Source organism: Eschrichtius robustus, chromosome 3 (genome assembly GCF_028021215.1).
Source record: "Eschrichtius robustus isolate mEscRob2 chromosome 3, mEscRob2.pri, whole genome shotgun sequence".
In the NCBI taxonomy this organism is placed as follows: Eukaryota; Metazoa; Chordata; class Mammalia; order Artiodactyla; family Eschrichtiidae; genus Eschrichtius; species Eschrichtius robustus.
This window is the reverse complement of record NC_090826.1, coordinates 52,697,658-52,713,480: the sequence shown is the minus strand read 5'-3', so window position 1 is coordinate 52,713,480 and position 15,823 is coordinate 52,697,658. Positions and strand designations below refer to the sequence as shown.

The 15,823-nt window shown below is 40.3% G+C and overlaps 1 protein-coding gene across 3 annotated transcripts in view; it reads right to left on the bottom strand.

Annotated features, from left to right (window-relative positions):
- Positions 1–15,823, bottom strand: part of NFIA (nuclear factor I A) — a 372,641-nt gene that overhangs the window by 47,696 nt on the left and 309,122 nt on the right. For all 3 annotated transcript variants that reach the window (XM_068539995.1, XM_068539996.1, XM_068539994.1), the window contains exons 8-9: positions 6,645–6,823; positions 4,220–4,385 (exon numbers count right to left, since the gene is read on the bottom strand). In XM_068539995.1, coding sequence (XP_068396096.1) covers positions 4,220–4,385; positions 6,645–6,823 — 345 coding nt within the window. The remainder of the gene's footprint in view (positions 1–4,219; positions 4,386–6,644; positions 6,824–15,823) is intronic.

The window sequence follows — 15,823 nt, the reverse complement described above, 5'->3', positions numbered from 1 at the left end:
AAAGATTTTTCCCATTAAAATATATTTATTTTATAGGCAAACATTTCCCTCCCCAAATCTGCCTTACCCTGTTTGCCTGGCCACAGCTGCAAAGTTGCATATTGGTGCCAGAGGCAACTGATTAGTTTAAAAATATATACTCTGCTTTAGGCTGGCATCCATTTGTATTTCATTATAAGAGCATATTAAAAATGATGTCTTGGACTTTTAACTGTCTATAGCACAGCACATCTGTCACCCCAGTTCATCCTGACAATCTACCTATGAGAGTGTGTAGAGCAAAGTATTATTCCAACAGACACGGGAGTCCAGGCCCAGAAAAGCTGGTAATATAGGTGATCCTGGGCATGATTTCCTACCTTTATTTTTTAAATCTTTTTTTATTGCAAGTCATCTTAAACCCCTCAATAGGAAAGGCTGTCTAGGTTATACAGTTAGCGTTTTTGAAAAAGCCTCAGTTTCAGACATACTGTTGGGATACTGAACATCTGTACTTAATACTCTGTTGTGATGTTTCTCCTCGCTAAAGCTGAGCTCTAATAAACTGACAAAGATAAACAGGATCCAACCATCCTGTGGTTTTAATTTCTAAGAAAGCACAGAATTTATGAAATGATACTTTTGCTCTAAATTTTTATCCAGTGGTAATCCAATTTTAGACACCCCCTCCTTCCACCCACCCAGAACTTCTGAAGGGAAGTTCTACCTTCTCTCTCAGACTTAAAACACCAGAATGATATTCCTACTAAACAGCTTAGAAGTCACTCACTCCAAAAAAATCTTACCTGAGGCTCCGCATCTGGACCCAAATCCCTCCCAAGTCTCTTGTGGCACCTATGTGCACCTCTGTCCCAGTGTTGTCAGTGTGAGCTACCCGTTTCCCAGCTGTCTCCTGCAATAAATCCCACATTTCTTTAGAGCAGGGATGAATCATCTTTGTATTATCTCTAGGGGCTAACACAGTCCTTGGCACATGACAGATACTCAATATATGAAGGATGAATAAATGAATGAAAGAAGGTAGTTATCAAAGATGAATGTTAAGGGAGAGGGGCTACATCACTCGTGGTACCTTTTCCCACCCATACACTCTTGGGCCTCTCCACTCCCTCACTTATTGTAGCGATTGGAAGTAGAAACTGGACGTGACTCGTCCCACCCCTTCCTCTCCTCTTTCCCTTAGGGAGACAGGTGCTGGCAGGAAGCACACGGCCACCTGGACCTCCATCAGCTCTACACAGGAGGGCAGCCCCCTCCCATGGGAAGGCCTGCAGTGGTCCTGCACTGCCAGAGACTGGGTGGGTTTGTTTGTGTTTCAGCATTAGGAAGCACATTCGCCTGTAGCTAAAAAATAAATTTTCTAATAGTAGAGGTTATAGTCTAGTCTTCCATCTGATTTTTTTTCTTGGATTTTATTTATCAATTAGTTCAGAAATTGGGGCATGGAAGAGGATTTGTTTTGCAGGGGTTCTTAAATCTCTTCCCAATGTGGACTGGTGGGCTTTGAGATTTTTAACTTGAGAGGCTTCTCTTATGCTATAAATTACAGATTTCCCAGAATATCACTGTCTTAATAATAAAGTAGAAGATGGTCAGGTGATAATTGCTGTGAAACAACATACGACTGTGAATTCAGCAAACCCCAGAAAAGACCAAAAAGGCTAAGATTTATGATGATAAAAACCTTTCTATGCCATCAGTAGAACACTTTGTTTTGTCTATATTCCTAGAATCCTAGGATTCAAAAAGTAAGTTTCAAATTATTATGTAAATATCAAACTTTGGGTCCCCTTTCCTGATATTCTCTTTCCAAAAATCTCTAAACACTGTGCTAATGAACATGCAACCACATGAACCGGATCTGTCCAGACCCCCTCCACACTTCTTCCCATCATGTTGAAAGAATGCTTGAGGCTGGGCACAAGACGACCATGGGTATCTTTTTATACAAGGCATTAGATCCAATCCATGGAGTGGAGTCCAGGGAATGGACCCAAAGGTATCAACCTGACTGAGGGATTGAGTAGCTTCTACATGTCCTACAGGCATAGTTTTTCATTAGCCAAGCCTGGAGGCTTCCACTAGGTAAGAGTTTTGGCAGATAATAAAATGCTCCAATTTATTTGGTGGTAGTGCTTATCGTGGCTGATTTCACATAACCAGCTAGGTATTATCACCCACATTCTACAGATGAGGAAACTGGGATTGGAAGAGAAACAGAGCTAGCAATGTGAAAGGTGATGGTTTGAGCCCCTATCCTTTAGACTTCAATAGCTAGCTGCCCAGGGTATTTCCACTCGTCCACAGTGCCTCAGAAAAGCCCCATCCCCATTACTGGAAAATGCACTACAGATGCATGAGACATTGATGGTGGAGGTGAGGATATGTCTACACAGAATAAAAAGAACATTAAACAAAGCTTTTTGAGGGCTCTGCCAATGTCCTTAACATACAGAGAGAAGATGAACAGAAAAGTGGTACCCAGAGGCATGTACAGAGCACAGTTTAAGCACATGGCTGCCAAAGTGTAAGTCAACATCCCCAGTGACTAGATCTAAATAGAGTTTGGAGATGATTATTTCTCTGACTCCTTTGAAGATGTTACATGAATACACAATAAGCAGGACAGGCCTATGAGCTTCTGCTTCTCAGAAGCTTCTTTTCTAAGCTGAGCTTCCAAGATGCTTAGAGCAAGCCTAGTTTGCTTCCTATGTCACTGGACACTCAAGAGTTTTCTCCTTTGTTGAAAAGTGTTGAACCACCTCTTACCAAGAGAGGTAAGCCTCCCCAGAATTGTCCCTGGACTCTCAATCTTTTTGCTATGAAACCAGAATCCACGCACAGGGCCACTCACTGCTACATGTATTATCAAAGGGAATATGTACTAGATAGCCTAAAGCTCATCCATGCCCATGAGGGACTCTAGACATTTTGGATTCAGTGTCACCAAAATTAAATCCAATGAACACAGTGTCAACAGAGGCTCATTTTTTCTCTTTGGCTCCTTCCCTCCTGTACTCAATACCATCATGTCCCCAGTACTGAGAAGTCTGAATCATCCTTCACTATATTCATCCAAGTGGTTGTCCAATCCCAAAGCTTATGTCTATAAGACGTTTCTTCCTGTGCTCTCCTCCATTCAACTTCTATAACTGCTGCTCAAGTTCTTGATCTTAACACTTCTTTCGTGGTCTATGCTCATCTTTTCCTCAGTAGATTCCTTGCATTCAGCCTCACCTCCTTGAAGACCTTCTCTCCTTAGGGGCACTGTCACAGCTCCCATTCTTTCCTGTGCTTTGATCTCTCTGTAAAGCTTTAGAGAAGGTGGTCATCACACCCCCGTCAAGGTCAGGTAGTCCATCCATCACCTGGGAACTCTGCCTCCAGCTGTCACTCTTTTGGTCATTGTTTCAGGGACTAAGAGAAGCCAAATTTATGTGTTTAAGCTACTTCTATTCCCTGTCATTTTTAAAATATCAGGAGAGCTGTTCTCCCTCTAATTCATCAAGTAATGATTCCCATTATTCCAAAAGGTTTTTAAATCCTATATTGTCTGATCACATGTTCCCATACTGTTCAGAGACAAGCCAAGATTTCTTTTCTCTTTCCTTCCAGTTTCATCTTCCATCTCCTCCCTCTGCCAAGCCTAGCCATGCAACTGCCATGGCTACTAGCTCTGACCTTCTGCCAGGCTCTTATTCTTCGCGAATGTTCAACGTACACACCTTTGAATTGGTTACTTTGATCTAAACATTTTTTCTATTTGATGGATGAGTTGCATTAACCTTGGTACCTCATCAAATGCATTTCTCTTGCATTGTAAGTTACTGGAAGGCAGGGCTCTACAGAAGCATGAGGAACTTTTTGCTAATAAGAATCCATAAAAGCAGATGCTGTTTGATGATCATGAGGATAGCATTCAAAGACACTCAAATAATAGGCAAAATTTAATACTTCATATCTTGACTTCAGTCCTTGGCACGTAGTTACACCATTTCATCCACCCAAACACCCAGTCATTTCCACACCTGATGTGGTTGGTAGCACCCTAGAGTGCTATTTGCTCTGATCTGGTCTTGGTTCTGCAAACTCATGTTACAGCCATCTCTGGGGATCGTGCCTTTCACTGAAGCCTATGCAGTGAGGGGCCAGGCGCAGGTGTGCATTCACGTGCGCAGAGCCTGACGGGCGACCGGCGCCGCATCTCAGCCATACTTACTTGGTGAGGTGGGGGACGCTGCACCTCCTTCCGCTGACGTGGTTGGAGGCTTTGTGTCTGGCACCGGCAGAGGCACAGGCCTGGCCATCGGTGGTGGCGGCGGCGGTGGCAACATGGGGGTGGGGAGGAATGGGTTGTGCACTTTGCCTTGGCTACTCCCGTTGGGCTGCCAGGGTGGGAACCAAACAAAACAAGCACAGGAGAAAGAAGACACAGATAGAACCATTAGCTGCTTCGGAAAACAAAAGATTCCCTAGGCACCTTTCATGTAAATTACTAAGTATTCTAGCTACTTGAATTCTTCCATAAGAGCATATGGATGAAGAGCTGTGGGTTGTTCTTAAGGCATTCCACAAAAGTACAGTCTTAGGCACACATGCTCCATGCATCCTAAACTTACCTCTTGAACTACTTTGACCTTCTTTGGATCTGATTCTAGAAAATGACCCGCCAACTTTTGCTTGGGATGTTTTGATTCTGTATTAACTGTGACTTTCATCATCATTCTCATGATATTAAATGTTGATTTAATATGTAAGTGTTTTATAGATTGTGGAATTATTCCACCACGTCTATTTATACAGATCTAACAAAGTTTCCTAAATATGCATTTAAGATTAAAAAAATATTTTATTTTCACTCTTCAAAGTTGATATTATATAACATTTAATAAATATGTTAAGTGAACATAAAAAATTTCTTTCACATATTGTATAACATCAGGCACAGAAACTTTAGAATTCAGCTGTCAAAATTCTGCTAAGGAAAAATATCACTTCTAATTTTGATTTAAATTATATAAGCATATGCCATAAGAGTCATATTTATCTGGCTGCCTGATGTTAGAACAACCAAGTAACAGCTCTTTAACAAAAGAAAAGTTTCCTTCTGAAGAAAGCAATAAAATCCATTTATTTCTGAGTTTTTCGAAACAGTCCCATGAAGGACCTGCCTTAAACCCTATAAAATTTTGATCAAAATGCAAAATTGGTCATTTGACAGTTATATGGGATGATGTCAGGACTATTAAAAAAAAGTTAGACATTTTAAAAGTCAGATGCTTGATGCTGGTGATCACTTCAGTTTTCCATGGTTTCCCAAGTGGCCTTTCTGCCTCTGGTCTTCAGTGACACTATTCAACCAACAATAATAGCTCCTATTTAGGCTCTAGTCCTGAATCAAAATTCAGTTGCTGTCCCAGGCTTTTAAGTTTAAGCTTAGTAATTCTGCAGAGGAAGTCTCACTGCCTCATCAACATTCACTTATATATTTAGTATTGTTCCTCAAAGACAATCTCATCTGACAGTCAGAATGTTGTGCTTTCTTGCCAACAAACTTGCCTGTGTGTCATTTCTGAGTGGGCTAGAAGTCCATAAGTGAATGCTTTAGAATAAGCCAAGCAAATGAATACACAAGCAAAAAGCAAAAAGGGTCCATATTGATTTGTTGTCTAGACAGAAATGTATCTGCTAACACATCACCAGACATTAGTCAAAGCTGCCTGTTCTAACTCAGATATGCAGAATCAGGTATTTCTTCGAGGGAAGAAAATCGGTGATAGGGTGGTGTGATATAATATTCTAAATTAGGCAATAATAATTATGGCTCATCTGTGGCTTCATTACAGTTATTAGGAGAAAAGGAAAATCGCATTTGGCTTTATGCTGGTCATTATTTCCAATTCATTGTTATTATTATTGGGCTTGGGATATAGCTATCCATTGCAAACATTTGGTTCTATATTTGAAATAAAATTTGTGATTTAAAAAAATCACTTTTACATTAGGAGTATTGTTTCAAATTGTGATTTGGTTTATTTGAGAAAAAATGAAAACCTCCATTCGAAACTACTGAATACTATTTAGCTTTATACAAAGATAAGTGGGAAAGATAACTACTTGCAGAAATAACAAACTATAATAAACTACTTCTAGAATCTTGAGTTCAAGTACTGGTCAACTTGATGTAAAGTGTTAGAGGACTATTTTTTAAAAATATCAACTTAGTTGATCTGAAACATCTGTGCCCCCTTCTCCCCCTACCTCTCCCTACCACCCAAAATCATTATTTAAAATTATTTGGTCTTTCTATTTTGTTAACTGCGTGAGCCCTTGGGTTAGTATGCATGAGGTGGAATTATCTGCCCACAGACCTTAGAAGGTTATACAGTTCACCCTTGAGATGATTTATATCCATAAACTTGACAGTTGCGAAGTTAACACAAACACTGTTTTTAAACCCTGGCCAATCCCTCTTAGAGTAAGTTAACTTTCCCACAATCTAGAATAAATATGACATTTGCCTGCAGTCAGTCAACACGACATCAGAGCACAATGTCACATGGTCATAAGGTCTTCCCTTGTTATTTTTACATTCGGTTAATATTTCTAAAGAAATTGAAAAAAAAAAAAAGAAGTTTCCTTACATTGAGGAACCCCACCTGTCCAGCCTGCTGACCAGCATCAGGGCAGACAAGTTGGACAAACTCTTTCAGCGTCTCCTGAGGGTGATAGCGGATGGCTGGGTGGGAGAAGTAAGGCCCAGGCTGCTGGATGATGGGTGATGTTGGAAAATGAAGAGTTGATGGTGTCGCATGTGGACTTGCTGTAGGAAAAGAAAACATCAGAGTTAATAAGAGAAAGACTTGTTTTGCCACAGCTTTTAAACTGGATTCAACTTCCTTTTAAAATTTCTTCTCCTGACCCAATTCCTAGTAACTGCTCGTGTGACAGCATTTAACACTGGAGAGGTCTGATAGATTTTCTTCCTTAAAGCTCTAAGACAAACATGGAGGCTAGATTAGGGTAGAGGGTCAAGCTGTCTTTCTATTTTCAGTGGACATGAGTTATAAAGGCATTAATAATCCTTGGTGAAGCTGAAGATTATTCATTACCTTAAGAGCCTTTTTAATGAAGCAGGCAATAAAAAATGTATTTGGTAGATTAGACCTGATTTAACTGACATTACATATGACAAATTCTAGTTTGCACATATGGATCCCCTTTCATGCTGAGATTTCCATAGACAATAATTCATTGTTAAAGCTCTTATACTGCTTTCAAGGAAATTTCTAGGGACTAATTCAGGATGAAATTTTTTGAAGTCTGTAGTAAATGATCACTTAATGAACCCATGCAATTTGGGTGCCTCACTTTACATAGAAGGTTTATGTTGCCTTTTTTTTTGGCCATTTCAAAGCCAAACTCAGAAACGCATAGATGTTAGTTATAGCAGGGGAACCCACAGGCTGAGTAGGTAGGCAGTGACCCCTGCTAAACTGTTGGCCCTCTGCTCATATAAACTGATGAAAGGCTCAGACAACCATCACTCCCTTATATTTGAACCCTGCTGAGTTTCACTGATACAGGAAGAAGATTACATTAGATTTAAAATACGTATGTGAGGTGCTTAATAATTTTTCCTGGGAAGACTTTTGCCCTTGAAGTGGAAGGGTGATTCGTGAAGCCTGCTGAAGGGTAAGAACAGCACATGGGAAGGGCTGAAGACACTCAAACCAAGTAACGCCGAGATAGAGGCTCTCACTCCCCAATGAGGGCCAGAAAAACAACTGCCAAGTAAAAGCAGATGAGAGTATTTATTTTTCCTTTACTTTTTGCAGTTTAAATCTTTAAACTCAAGGAGGCCCTGCAAAGAGAAAACAAAGGAATACCCAAATATTTGGAAAGTAAGACTTTCCTAATATTGAGGGTGACTCATAAAACTGAAGAGCAACTAAGCGAGACTGGCCACACTTTCTACCACCATCCCATCTGTCAAAAAAGGATGCATCTCTGTTGATCCCTGGACACGGGTTTTTTGTTCCCTACCGTATCTGTAGGACTGGGGCATTTTCTGACTAATAATTGGAGTGGCTAGGACTCTGAGGTTCAGAATGGCATCTGTAGTTTTTAAAGAGTAGAAATAGGGGTTTGGAGTGGAAACAAGAGTCCAGTCCTTACGTTGCAGATGACCTGATGGGATCCTTTCATTCATGCAACCTTTAATCTATCCAAAAATATTCCAAGGCTCCTACTATGGGCTTGGGATACAACACTGAGACAATACAAAGTTTTGTCTTCAGTCATATAATTGAGGGCATCTTGAACATAACCCATTCGAGCTAGAATTCTTGTCACCTTCCACCCCTCATACTGGCTCTTCTCTCTTCTCCATATTAGTAAATAGCTTTTCCATCCATTTAATGATTCCCTGTCATATCCCCCAAACAGTGTCTGGCACTCAGTAAATATTTGTTGATGGTACAATGAATGATTGAATATATGAGTGGCACAGAAATTAATAAAGTAACCATACAAATAAACATAAACTTAAAAAAATTTTTTTGGGCTTCCCTGGTTGCGCAGTGGTTGAGAATCTGCCTGCCAATGCAGGAGACACGGGTTCGAGCCCTGGTCTGGGAAGATCCCACATGCCGCGGAGCAACTGGGCCAGTGAGCCACAATTACTGAGCCTGCGCGTCTGGAGCCTGCGCTCCGCAACAAGAGAGGCCGCGATAGTGAGAGGCCCGCGCACCGCGATGAGGAGTGGCCCCCGCTTGCCACAACTAGAGAAAGCCCTCGCACAGAAACGAAGACCCAACACAGCCAAAAATAAATAATAAGTAAATAATAAATTAATTTAAAAAAAAATTTTTTTTAACCTGGCAAACAGCCAGGGAGCTTGTAGAAAAACTGATAAAACTTAGGGCTTCATACACTGAATGGTAAATCTTGGAATCCATTACTGTCTGAGTTAAAATCTGCAGCTAAAAAGTTAAATGGCTCTGGTCATCTCTTACTTTGCAAATTGTGCTTTAAAGAACCCAAGGCATTTTTTCATCTAATATGGCACGGTCGTCTTTGCTGGTAGCAAGAAACTTTGACCCAGTGCCCTGCATTTGACCGAATAGTTTCTGGTTAGAGATGGAATGTGGCATTTCCCAAATGAGGCTGGGAATGTACTGAGCACAACAAAATGATACACTCAACTTTTACAGCATGTCAAACACAAAGGTGGCAACTCCATTGTCAAGAGCCCCCAGGAAGCAGACCTTAATGATAAAGTGGCAATGCTTCAGGTGCTCAATGGAAAGTGATGCATGATCGTGAGATTATGAAATCGTGGTGGCCAGCAGGGAACGCTGCCCAAGGGAAAAAATTCACTTGAGCAAAGACTAGACAGATAAAAGTTAGAGAAACCTGATAGAGGAAATAATTCAACAGGACCATGGAATCCCTCCCTTAATTGTTAATAAGCATCCTTGCCCTCTTGTTGTTGCTGCTGTTGTTAAATATGTAAAAGAAAATCGTTAACAACTTAAATGTAGACCTTTGTTTCTTTATTACATTTTACTAAAAACAATTTATTCACCTTTTTCTTGTGTCACAGAGTTTATTTTAACATAGACCTAAGAACACATGGTACTATATGGAGTTAATTCCACAATGGTTGATTTATAAGGATCAATTAATTCTTAATTAATACCAGGAAATCATTTAGCCTGTAGGTTCACATTAGACAACTGCTGAGTCTGCACTGCGAAGGGTCATCCTTCACAACCCCTACTTTCTCATGCCTTGGACATTCTGGTTCAGCCATTAGTCCACTGTGGAACTGGATATAAATCATTCAAGATCCTGAGCTTTAATTTCTTCAAACAGAAAACAGTTGTGTTACAGACATCACAAAGGACTATTAAATATTATTAAATACCCACTATTTCTCTGGATAACCTGCTAGCAGCACTCTTTTCCTGAACAATGAGACTGCATTGGGTTCTTCCATTGCTCTAAAGCTCAGACTTAAGATTTCAGCCATGTCAAATTTGGTTTTCCTCCTTCCCTACTTCTTGTTTTCTACCTTTTATCTTGGATTAGGTGTTTTTAGTGTGCCTAAGTTTTTGTCCAAGTAGTTGCAAATCATTTTAGAAAGTGTCACTGGGGTTAAATCAGTCAACAGATCATTCAATCAGCAAAATTCATTAAATGTATTTTGAGATGGTCAGCTCAGGCCTTAGAGAAGAGAAAATACCATTGTGAATCTGGCACGGTGCTAATGCAATGCACAAAAAATGGTACGAGTCCAAATTTTTGACGGAGAAAAACATCTCTTATGGATGTGTGTGTGTGAGTAGTTGACACAATAAAAAATTATAGCACATTATGTAAATGCATATTTAGATCTTTTAAAATGTGCATTATTTACTTGAGAGTCAATAAAGGCTTTTCTCAAGTGGTTACAGTTTATTGCAATGCATCCATCTGTATCCAGGCTGATGTTAATACAATTTTGTGTATTAAAAGGCACTACAAAATTGGCTGCTTCTGGGGTCTAATACTCTTAGTACCCTAGGCCAGGAGCAGCAGAAAGTGTCAGAAACACTCCATTCTGGATGGATCTCACTACTAGTTTAAACTTTAACCAGAGGCCAAACTAGTTTCAAACAACCGCTTGGGTTTTTCACAAAGAACACCAGTAGGATGGGAAGGAAGGAAATTTGATCAGGTTTCTTTGGCTGGAATGGCACTGCCTACACATTCTGAACAAAGTAGCCACAATTAAAGAAGCAGAGACCCAGAATTTCCCAAAGCTGTAGGCTCAGTTATTTATTGCAAAATGATCATCTTACTGGATACTTAAAAACAAGAAAGCAGGTCAGTCAGGTTGGTTTACCTGTTTGCACACCACCCACCCACCACCCCACACAGTGGCCCCGATTATTTAAAGGACTCTCCTGGTTTTAGCTTGAAAGAGAAAAAGTTTAAAATTCAATGTGATTGAGTATATATATTTTTAACTTAAAAAAATTCTTCCTTTTTTAAGGCAGAATTGATTAAGACTGGGGAAGGAGAAGGTCAAGGTCATTACTGTATTATTGTGTATGTTGAGAGACTTATATGATCCAACAATCGATTCTTGGTCTGAGAGTCCACTATAGGGAAGAAGCTTTGTGGACACATTTCTAGCTCAAAGAAGATGATACCAGGGAGGCATGGCCAGATAGGTTTGGAATCTTATATTTCATTCTTAAGTCTTAGGAAAGAAAAAGAGATAGAAGAAAGTCACCTCTCTTCACCATTCCCAGCAGTTTTGCCCAGACTCAACCTCCAAGAATTCTAATAACCCCCCTGCATTTTTTCTCAAACCAAGATTTCACAGTTGAAATATGCTCTTCTATTTAGCCCTGACATTGCCTTAATTCCTTTATTTCTTGTCCACGAACCACTGCAGACTCTCACGGACTGGACAGAGACTTGGATTCTTTTCATGTTAGTTTTTGTTTTCCGGCACCAGCCCTTAGATCCCAGTCTCTCTTTTATAGGCGGCTCCAAAGATAAGCTGTCAAGAGAGCAGTGCAAACAAAATCTAATCCTCCTTCAGGTGCAGCGTGCTCTTAAGACAGCGTTACACACAGCCTTCTTCCCTCACAGAATGAATGACCACTCCCAAACCCTGGCACTTGTGAAACTTCAGTCTTACTGTTAATTGACACTGTCAGTGGCAACAGGTGAGATTCCAAACTGTTTCACTCTGTTAGCACCATTAGAAGAAAAAGCTACTCATCTGTCTTCAGCGGTACGATGTTTAGACAAAAATAACCATTTCCATAAAGTACAAGGTGGCATTAAGAACGCCTGACTACTCGTATTTAAAAGTAAAGATTTTAATAAGGCAGAGCTCTAAAAGGAGCAGAAAGTGGAAGAAAAAAATTGTGCTTAAAAAAAAAAGCCTTCTATAAGGACAAACGGAACTTGAATTTTGTTTGGGTTGTCAACAACTATGCAGTTTGCTTCTTCAGAAATTCAAAACCACAATATATAACACCATGATAGCCTACCTAAAGCTGAGAAATCTATCTTAATGGTCCATGGCTATAATTTATAAATCATGCATGAGTCAGACCTGCCATTTATGAAAGTCTAGAAGTTTGGAGTTATGGGATTTATTTTAACAGAGACACAAGGAACGAGAAATTGGCAATGGTTTTCAAGCCTTTGGGAGGTGGAACCTTTTCTAAATAACAAACCTGTGACTCAAGCCAAGGTTTTCAAAACATATAGTACGCATCTTTAACATCACTGAGAGGCATGCAAAAGAACCTGGGTATGTCAAATAAGAGAAATATATGACATTACATGATGACTTGCAAAACACCAGTATTTTTATATTATTGCTACCAAACAAAGTGACTTGCTGTTACAGTAGATTTCCAAGATAACTGATATATTCTATTCCATTTGAGTTAAGGTAGAGGTTCAGAGTAGAGATCAAATTCCAATATCTTTTGGTCTGTTTTTAACCAAAAAAAAAAAAAAAAAAAAAAAAAAAAAGAGAGAGGGGTGACGGGCAGGCCAAGGTCTTTTAAAATTTTAATTTAGATCAATTTTAGCTATTGAAAGACCTTTCTTGCTCAAATGCCCTGGTTTATAGTCTAGACCAGGGGTTGGCCTTTCTGTAAAGGCCATAGAGGACACAGTTTAGGCTTTGCAGGCCTCATGGGTTTCGCTGCAATTACTTGACTCTGCCACTAAACGCAGGAGCAGCCATAGCTATTACATAAACAAATCAGTGTAGCCATGTTCCAATAAAATTTTATTTTAAAAAACAGGAAGAGGGCTAGATTTGACTGGTGGGCCATAGTTTGATGGCCCTTGGTATAGACCCACATAATTCCTGTTCCCTCTCCAAACACCTGCAACACTCTGCTTGTGAGTTGTACACCAGACAATCACTGTTCCTTCCACCTCTTCCCTACCAAACTGCATCCTTGTCCCAGCTGGCCTTTCTCCTGGAGCCTCAACCTGTTTTGAAGGCTTCCAAAGCAACCTGCTTGCCATCTGTATCTCCACGAACTATCCACTGTCACTCTTTGATTGTCCCCTTTCACCATTATTTAACATGCCTTGCGTATGTGCTGGTTTCCCACATCCATGTGTATATCACGTCAAATTAAACATATGAGTCAGAAAAGTAGTAGATAACCAACAAGGACCTACTGTGTAGCACAGGGAACTATACTCAATATTCTGCAATAACCTATAAGGGAAAAGAATCTGAAAAAGAATATATTTATGTATATAAATTTTTATATATATGTGTATATATATATGTATAACTGAACCACTGTGCTGGATACCTGAAACTAACAGGACACTGTAAATCAACCATACTTTAATAAAAAGAAAAGAAAGGAAAGAGAAGAGAAGAAAAGTAGAGTGATATAAGGACCATGGACTTTGGAGTCAGACAGACGGGGATTTAAATTTTAGCTCTATCATTTGCCAGCTATGATTCAAGTTTCCAAGCTTCTCTCAGTTTGCCATCTGTATAATGGGGCTTATACCTCATAGATTTGTTTTGAGGATTAAATGAGACAATGTATATAAGGCATATGGAGCAGCTCCTGACCATACGGTTAAGTGATCATCAATAAACAGCTTCTTTTACTTGTAATACTATTATAGGTAAGGATGGGGATGGGGATGAGAAATGACTAAATTGGAATTTGCTCCCAGGTGCTAGGGACCTGTTCAAATCGTAGAATACACAGGGGGAAGGGAACAGTGGAGTAAGAGGCACCTGTCGCCTATCTGTATCTTGGACAAATGAGTGCATAAATACTGATAAAAGAGTATGAGCTATCAATATGGATATGACATGAGGGTCTTGAAAAAAGTTCCATCAACAACAAAATGCAAAACCAAAGCAACAGAAGCAACCTTGATGTAAAAGTCATAGATTCCATAGCAACAATGACTGTAAAGGCTCTTTTTGGATGAAATAACACCTTGAATCCCTACCTTTGCTTAAATCTTAGACTCTGAGACTTAACCTAGAAACTTAGAACTATGGGGCTATCTCCCTCTAGACTCTATTTTTTACTTAGACCTATAATCCTTAAGTGTCCATCCTGACCTCCCCCATTACCATGTAGACCCCTGCTACCTAGGTACACTTCTGACCTAATCAGCTTCTGAGCATGGCCTCATCATAGCCTCATACAGTGGGGATCTCTACCATTGCCCTTAAATGTCCCACTGTGTTAGTTATTGGGAGCTGCTTATCAGAGAGCCAATATATGTTAACTGCTTAAAAAGTTTTTTAGAAGCTCTGGGGTACTTTTTAGGAAAATTTTCTAGTTAGATAAAGAGACTTGGGTTTTAATTTTGTTGCTGTCCCTACCTGGCTTTAAATGTGGGCAACTTCTCTCTCCTCTGGTTCTTTCATCTGCAAAATGAGGAGTTTGAGCTAAACAGTTGCTGAAGCTCATCTAGCTTTAAATTTCAATGACATTCAGTCTCTGGGATTACATTTACAAATAACAATACAATTGATCCATATGTAACAACACTGAAATCTAAAAAATATGAAACAAGGGAGTATGTGGGGTTTTTAAAAAAATTTATTTATTTTAATTTATTTATTTTTGGCTGCGTTGGGTCTTCGTAGCTGCACACAGGCTTTCTCTAGTTGTGGTGAGTGGGGGCTACTCTTCGTTGTGGTGCGCGGGCTTCTTATTGTGGTGGCTTCTCTTGTTGCAGAGCACAGGCTCTAGGCGCACGGGCTTCAGTAGTTGTGGCTCGCGGGCTCTAGAGCGCAGGCTCAGTAGTTGTGCCGCACGGGCTCTAGAGCTCAGGCTCAGTAGTTGTGGCGCACGAGCTTAGTTGCTCCGCGGCACGTGGGATCTTCCCGGACCAGGGCTCGAACCCGTGTCCCCAGCATTGGCGGGCGGATTCTTAACCACTGCGCCACCAGGGAAGTCCCGGGAGTATGTGGTTTTTAAAAGAAATTATTTTTTAAACGTTTCTGGGATATTAGGTTCTAGGGTATATCTGGACTCAGTCTCTAGGAGCCTGTGCCTTCGGGAAGGCTGTGATATTTAGAGTTTTAAAAACCCTGAGGGAATGTGCCAGTTCAAGCTCTGTGAGATAGAGCCCCAGCCTTTGGGTCCTGACAGGACCTCTTCTCTGAATAGATCATATTTGTGCACGAATCCCCTAAGCCGCCATGACGGCTAATGTGCAATGCATTCAAACGCCACAGAACAGCTGTGATTATTGGAGATATGAAGAGTGACTGGTTATTACGCAAAGTTGACAAGACTTCAGTTCCATGAAGGGAACTTGAGCTTCTATGTAATATGCAAGCAATACTGCGAGTCAAGAGATGAATGAAAGAAAAACATTTAAGGAAAAAACCACCACCATAGATTGGATGATCACAGAGGTTAACAGAAACAGGCAGAGAATGAATTCTCAAACAACCTGTTGGAAGGGCAGTCCCGCAAAAGAGAATTTCAAAAGTAAGCTCCGTGGAGGTTCTCTAGCCTATGCGAGGCCTACCAAGTCCTGGGACCGGCACTGTTTGGGAGTCTTTGCTGGCTGACATTTAAAATAAAAAAGGCAAAACCAAGCAGATAAACAAACAAACCCCACAACAAACAAAGCTATGATTGATTCACGGCCTTCCCCCCACTACCCCCGCCCCAACTGGCAGGTATACATTGCAGTTCAAGCCCCTGTTTCTGAGCAACATGATTACTAAAGCACAGGTTTCAAAGTATCCTCCTGAATTCACCCTGCAGGATTTAGGGATTTATCCTAC